The 7631-nt window shown below is 36.4% G+C and overlaps 1 protein-coding gene across 1 annotated transcript in view; it reads right to left on the reverse strand.

Moving 5' to 3' along the window:
- Window positions 1-308: 308 nt before the first annotated feature.
- The window catches only part of LOC142334996 (tetraspanin-18-like), a 9253-nt gene continuing 1930 nt past the window's right edge, over window positions 309-7631 (reverse strand). The window contains exons 2-6 of the mRNA XM_075383324.1: window positions 7327-7587; window positions 4124-4198; window positions 3484-3588; window positions 2418-2645; window positions 309-763 (exon numbers count right to left, since the gene is read on the reverse strand). Coding sequence (XP_075239439.1) covers window positions 605-763; window positions 2418-2645; window positions 3484-3588; window positions 4124-4198; window positions 7327-7587 — 828 coding nt within the window. The 3' untranslated portion in view covers window positions 309-604. The remainder of the gene's footprint in view (window positions 764-2417; window positions 2646-3483; window positions 3589-4123; window positions 4199-7326; window positions 7588-7631) is intronic.

The raw sequence follows: 7631 nt of genomic DNA on the forward strand, positions 1-7631 counted from the left end.
GAAAATGGCCACTTTGATAGCGAATAACATTAGTCTAATTGCAATAGAATGTATGAAACATAGACATTTCCGTAACAAATACTGAGACACAAATGAGCTCATTGCTAAAATCTAAAATTAACCCGAGCCGTTATCAAGGTAAAAAGGGGGGCCTAGTCAGTATAGGGTATTAATCCAGCAACATATTGCATGTTGAGCAGAATTTTAATGAAGACGGTAGTCGAGTGATGGGTTCGCTTGCGCCATTTAAATTCGGAAAGGACAAATCCACCTCCCCCTCCGCTTTGGTTGCTTATAAATTTTGACTTAAAATGGTTGCTGATAAATTATGAATTGTGGTTACTAAGCCAATTTTGAGATCAAACCCTAGAAATATGAACCCTAGAATTATTGCCCCCTTCTCTCGCAAAAAGTTGCAAAATCTTGCAGGACCAATATCTTTCTAATTTAGAACTTAAATATTATCATAACTTGCTGGGAGAGTGACATCCGGTGTAAACTTTGGGTTTATTGCCACGATTGTCCTTTTAGCAGACCCGGGAGCGGGCTATCAGGGGGGTGCTGGGCTGGAGATGTGAGTTGTAGAGGATATTTGGGAAGTAGTTCATGAGTCGAGGAAATGCATAGAGTAGTAGTCCTGGTGTCTGCAGAGGACAATGGCCATGAGGATGAATAGGAGACAGAAGAATATGATGGAGGCCACTACTATGGACATTGTGGAAAAGTTGTTCACTATCATCTCTTCTAAAGCATCTGCGCAACCCTGTCAACAATTAAATATTTATTACCAAAAAGTTCTGCATAAGCAAATTTTCTGCATAAATTTAACTGCATAAACTATAAACTTTACATTGTAAGTGCTATCTGATTGTTTCACAATAGAATCTATAATGAAATTTTTATAACACAATGACGCGTCATTTTTGAATTCCGTACGAGGTTGCAATAAAAGCTCTATTTAACTGCGGAAACATCCGTCTTCTGTTCAAAAGAATTGAATTTGTTTAAATCAAATTTACTCAATTTATTTGTCAATCTTAAAAGATCTTCACAAATAAAAGGATATTTTTCTGAAAATATTCGGAAATTAAAAATTAAGAGCTGAAAATTTTTTTGAAATTTGGTTGAAACTGGAAAATTGCACTTTTTTACGTGACCTAACAAATAGGTACTTTTCCGTTAATCGTTATACGCTCAACCCCCCCCCCCCCAGTAAAAAGAAACTGAAAACAAATAGCCGTATGTTACGTTTACCACATATTATAACTGTATACTAGAAAACACTGAGAATAAAACAAAAAATGCGCAAACATAGCTGGCAGATTGCCAGAAAATAGCCGCAATAGATTCGTAGATCGGCAGTCTAAAAAAAACAGTAAAAAAGACAGACCAAAAAAATTCGTCTTTTCATTGAAGGCTGATCTGTTATATTTGGATCAAAAATCTGTATAAGTTATTGCTGCCTCTATTAGCTGATCTCAAATAACATTCATTTAGAGTGACACACACCTATTTGACCTTATCTCTTTGAATTAAAGTAAATAAAAGTCAATTTCAAAGTGAGGAAGTCATTTTTGAGAGTGAGGTAAGTCAAGTGTGATCACAAATTTAATCACGTGAATGAACAAAAAACTCGCTCCACTAAGAGCGAAAAATGACGTCACACATGCAATTCAGTTGAAATTGCATGAACGAATGAACAAAAAGTGGCTGTGACGTCATATGGTCGTAACAAAAATCATGACAACGAAATAAAAAAACATAGCAGGACAAGTCCTGACGTACAATTCAAAGAATTTTCATTGACTAAACAGAAAACTAGACCGAGAACAGACTATAAATGGATTGGGAAAACCATTTACAAAAAAATCCGATCCAAAAAATCGAAAAAACAGTAAAAATCAGAGTGAAATTGCCGCATGTGAACAAAAAACCACTACCGAGAAACCGAATTTTTGTTCAAACACCGTTTTCGCACTCTACTTTAAAATTAGAGCGAAGAAATTCACGCCGCAAAACCACTTGCTTTTTCGCTCCATTTCCTGTTTCGGCGTGACCAAAATCACCACTCCAATTTGACTTCAAAAATCATGAAAATGTGTGAACAGATCTTTAAAAACAAAAGACAGCGCCCCAATACAATTCAAATTCTTTGAATTGTAAAAAAACCAAGAGAAGGCCAATAATAGCCCCAGCTATCGCTGTGCGGCTATTAATAACCAAAAAACGCAGGATCAAATAGTTATTCAGCGTTGTTTTAAATTTAAGCGAAGGGCCCCTTTTCTGTGAGCTATCTTCCTTAATTCTGCGAATACTCTCGTCATTTGCATTATTTCTCATGATGCAAGGTTGCTTTTAAGAATCTTTTAAAAAACGCAAAGCAGTTGAAACGCAGAATGGATTCTGCCTTAACTGACCCTGACATATCGTGACTTGGATGTGGTGTCCAGCTGGTAGCACTGTTCCCACTCCGTGTACCTGGGTCTGGGCACACCACCTGAGTCCAGGTTCCTCAGGGTGACGTCACTCCTGCCCTCCCACTTGCAACAGACGTATGGCCATGATTGGTTCTCGTGCTGTTTCAATCGGGGCCACGACTCCGTTCGCATCCAGTCGTCCGCAGAGTCAGCCCCACAGCACTCTAGCTAAACACCAAAAAAGCAAACGTGTGTATAACGTAGAAAGTACAATTTGTGTAACATAACAACGCTAACTTAACTGGAAATGAAGCTCGATGTTTTCGAAGTATTTTTTAAAATAAAAATGTTAGGGGTCTAGGCAGGCCCAAGTACTGTGAAAATCACCCAGTTTTGGATTCGACCATTACTTATTTGCTCCTCCTTTTGATTCAAACCCATCTCTTACTTTGAAGGCTAGTGTGCTACCCCTTACACCAACTAGTCTTAAACTGGGCATCTCTTAAATCGGGCATCTCTTATAACTCGTTCCTCGAGGCTTCATTTCTCTAACCAGGTATACGTTGAACAAGTAGAGCTTCTTGTGAAGCTACGTCAAAATTATCTTATGCACAATTTACATTAGGTTGTTCTCTCTCAGCCTTCTAATAAGAAAGATTAGGACCTGAAATAAGAAAGAACAATAGAACGTGAAATCCATTGTCACGTTCCAAAGGTTCCTACAATAGTCTTAGTAGATAAACGTGAAATTCTTGAAAAGTCTTACAGATAATTTCTGCACGGGAGATTTCGTAGAGATTAAATAATTTTATACCGGCAAGTAAAACTGTTTGCACGCTTAGATAGCTGATAGGATAGCTGAAATGATGGAAGTGATGGAAGTCTTCAAAATGGCTGCTTTTTCGTTTTAGTGTTGTTCCTGATGGGCAAGTACGTTCTTATTCAATTCGTTTCGATCACTTCTGAATTGTTGTTGTGGTGGGAGCCCGAAAGTCAAGGTCACGCTCATTATACCCTGTGATCTTACCAAGTGTTGTCTCTAATCCAAACTGAATGAAATAAGAACCTTGAGTTGTAGATAGTTCCAGAAGACACTGGAGGGATGTGAACTCCTCTCGCCCCTGTATGCCTCCATAGTCCCAGCCAGTTCTATCTTCAGCTTCTGCTTCAACTGCAAAAAAACTCATTTCAAATCTCACCTAAATTTGGTTGAATGACAGACACATCTGTATAGCACACAATGCCAATATACCTCATTAGAGGACTGTTTAGATACCTGGCAAGAGCAGCACCGGAGCCTTTCTGAAAACGCTTCGAATCGTTTTAAGACCTACACGAATTTTTTCGACAGTTCTCTTGTAAATTCTTGCAAATTCTTTAGTCATTCCATTACAAGACTCTTGTAAGATAACAGTCAAAAACAAACTAGAACTTTTGTTCAGTTAAAGTCCCGCCCTCGGCGAGAGGAAAAACATGGAAAAATTAACAAAGAAATGTAACAGCTAGAAAGCAATAAGATTCACAGCACGAAGCCGCACCTCTTAAAAAAAATATTCTAAAGTTATCACAAATTTTGGCAAAGCATTTGCAACTAAAATTACACAGTTTTTGTGGTAGAAAAATAGTTTTCGTCATCACAATCCTAGCCTGATTTCGGGGGAAAACTTGTTGCGGGAACATTTGGGTTTGTAATGCAGGTGACTAACCGTATCTTGGAATAGAATTGTAGATATCGAGAGTCCAAGGGTCATCATCAAGACTAATAGCACCAGAAACATAAACTGAAACACAAAACCCGAAACTTTTTTAAGGAAACGAACTTCGACGACTAGTTTTTATTTAGTCATTCGTTGCGCAATACTTGCCATTGACTCCATTGAACGAAACGTAGCATAAGAGTTCATACATCGGCCACATTTATGAGCTCAGATTTTGATTCTTTTAATCTATTCATTCAATAATTCGAAAGCATATTAGCAGTTACTATTTAGTACTTAAAATGGAATAAAAATATGGGGAAAACATATTTATATCTCTCTTTTTTCAAAATTATTACATTAGTTCTTACAGTGGCCAAAATAACATACAACAGATCATACCTCATATAGGTAAAAATTAGTTAGAACAACCAAATTTTACTTTCACTTGTTTTTGGTTACTCATCCCAAAATACTGCATTGTGTTCAAGCTCATAGCAAGATCTATATTCTATCTTACAAATGGCGTTTTTTCGAATTTTTGAATGAAATTGTTGTTGCAATTTCAAAGAGATTGACAAAAAGTTAATTCAAAACTATTGAACAAAACTTTCAATTAGAGTTGCGAAAAAAATTTCTCTGGTAACACTTTCATCTCTTCTGAAAAAATATTAGTGTATGATTGGCATTTGAGGAAGAATTATAACTACGACAAATCATCAAAATTCAAAGTTTCAAAGTTCACCCAAAGCAGCACTCAAAATACCTATATAAATATCCTTGCATTTTATCTGTTAAGGTGACAGCAAGTAATATATGCACTAGTCAACTTAAAAACGTCTTTTTTATTTCCAGAAAAACAGATCATCTCAGCAAAAAAAAAACATTTTTTAAAGAAAACCCTCTAGTTTTTTTCCGTTATCTGCATTTACTTTTTAAAGCCTATGGGAACAATATTTAGTTCAATAGCTTTTAATACCTGATACGTCTCAAAAGGTATCGAAAAATCTTATCCCTTTTGAAGTTAATTTGATATAAAAACTGTTACCTTATATCTCAGAAAGAAAAAACCTTTTTTGAGAAAAAATCTAGTTTTTTTCCTCTATATGCATTCATTTTTTGAAGCCTATTGGAACAAAATTTAGTTACATAATTAAAAGGTATCAAAAGTGCATGTTTATCAATTGGAACAATCTATCCAAGCACAACATAAATCGACGGTAAATTTTGATAAACCGACGTTTCGCTCCTTTGTTTTTATTACTTCTATGTGATTTAAAAGAAATCCTAATTAAAAAGAAACGAAAATAGAAAAAATTTCTTGTAACAATAAAAAAAGCTATAATTAAAGTTTGTTTTTCTAATAGAAAATTTTACCTCCGAACACCTCAGATCCTTTTTTTCTAAATACTGTATTTTTTTTCTCATTATATCATTTCCGTTCAATTTTGTGCTTCTCTTTCTAACAGTAGACTCAACTCGTTCTTTGAAACTGTTAGGTGTAAAATTTTGAGAAACATGTTAAGAATATTCATTGCTCTTTAACTTTTTCTGCGTAATTCATTTTTCTATCTACAATTATGGTGTGAACTTGTCGAACGATTGACTGCAATTTGTCTGACGCTAAACGGAAATGTTCTTTTTTAATTTTTGGTTGAACATTTCTTTTTGTAAAATGTTACATTTAAATTGTCTCCAATTTTGAGGGTTAATTGTAGGTAGCAAAAATTATACGATAAATCCTAGAGGTCAGAATGGCGGAAAACTAATGAGCTTGAAATGATTATTGAGGTCTTGAAAACTGTGACCGGCTAACTATTCCGGCATAACGAACACACATAGAAAAGCAGTAGTTACCGCTACTTTTAACAGGCGGCACTTGTAAAGTAGAACAAGAACCAAATCTACGTAAGCACTGCTCAAATTCTTCAGTAAATTCCCTGCAAATTAACAATTGTAACTCAGGCAACCTATTATGAGCAAAACAAGTGGCCCATGAAGCGAACAATAATGTCCCTACAGTGGGTGATGAAGCATTCTTAAAGGCTCCCATTTTAAAACTTTTTCGAATGAAAACAATGACAATTTCTGGAGATAGGCAGTGTTGATTAACTAGAATTCTGAGCCAACAGGAAAATTCTTAAACTGTTTCACTATAAACGCAAATATAGTTTATAGCCCTATTGGCCCAAAGCTTAACTGATAAAATTGATCAAAAAGAGAGATGAAATTGTTAACTGAAACCCACAATCTGCGCAGACAACGGCTCTCTTTCCTTTTAAAAAATGATTGTGCTGACAATAGCTATATCTGACGCAGACTCCCAGAAGATATCATTTCCTTATCATTTCCTTATCATTTCCTTGTCATCGAGAAGACTATATCACGGCTCACTACGTGCCGGCTACGCGTTCCTATCAGGTAACGCAGCTCACTTCTATCCAACTGGTTAATAAGTCAGCGTGTCAATCTATACCACATCCTTTTTATAAATTCAACCTTTCAGCGTCCAATTCACTAATACATTGAGACTAATAGCCAAAACAGGTCTTCCCAGGCCTAGGCATCCACTTATGAAAAGATTTTAAAAGTCTAGTAGGGGGGGGGGGGGGGGGGTGGGGGCAATATTGACTATAATTAAACGGTCGAGCCTTCAATTTGTTTCTCTAAGAAACTTCAGTGGCATACATAAAGAGTTCATGTAATGTGAGATGTGTAGCTAGCCCATTCAAGTTTGATTTTATGTTTCTTGTCAAAACTCAATTGTAAAAGGAGCGAGATTGTCTTCATATAAGTAATTCGAAGGCTTGCGTCCTAGTTAAACATTACATCTCCCTAATCGTTTCAAGTTTTGATTAGTTTTTTAGTATATGCCGTGTTAGAATTCTATGTGCGAACGCAGCACTACCGATTCTCCTTTTTAAATTCCATACTAACAAGCAACCGTCCAGAAATGATTCATTTCAGTTCATTGTTTTAATTTCAGGAAAATCTTTTTCAACGGATGGTAAATCTATTGTATAGTGCTGAAACACAGTTTCATTTCTGAGTCGCAAATCATACTTGAGGCATGGATAAAAAATATCTGAACATATTTTTTTTTCGTTGCATGGCTCCAAATTACGAGATGCTACAAATTTTTGTTTTTATCAACTAAGTTGTGTCGGGAACACTAAAGCTATTAAACTTGAGCCATAATTACGGGCACTTACAGTAATGAGGAACACTTTTCCGAGGACTTTGTAGTCTCGTTTAACCCGACCAAAGCTGCCAGTGCAGCCGGAGAAGCCAATTAGAGCCAGCAACACCCCCACTGCCACACAAAGCCACGCTGCACTCTCCAGCATAATAATCAGTTCGTCACCGCCCTCCTCCCTCTGGGTCAGTTTCGTCCCCAGACCGAAGGGCTCAGAGGGTATTCTGATCTGGAGAACCAGCACTATCCCGGCAGCCAGGAGACACGCACCAGATATCTGGAATTAAAGAAAAAATGGCCAAAATTATAGTTTTTTCGAAA

Source organism: Convolutriloba macropyga, chromosome 2, assembly GCF_964194025.1.
Source record: "Convolutriloba macropyga chromosome 2, txConMacr16.3, whole genome shotgun sequence".
NCBI lineage: Eukaryota > Metazoa > Xenacoelomorpha > Acoela > Convolutidae > Convolutriloba > Convolutriloba macropyga.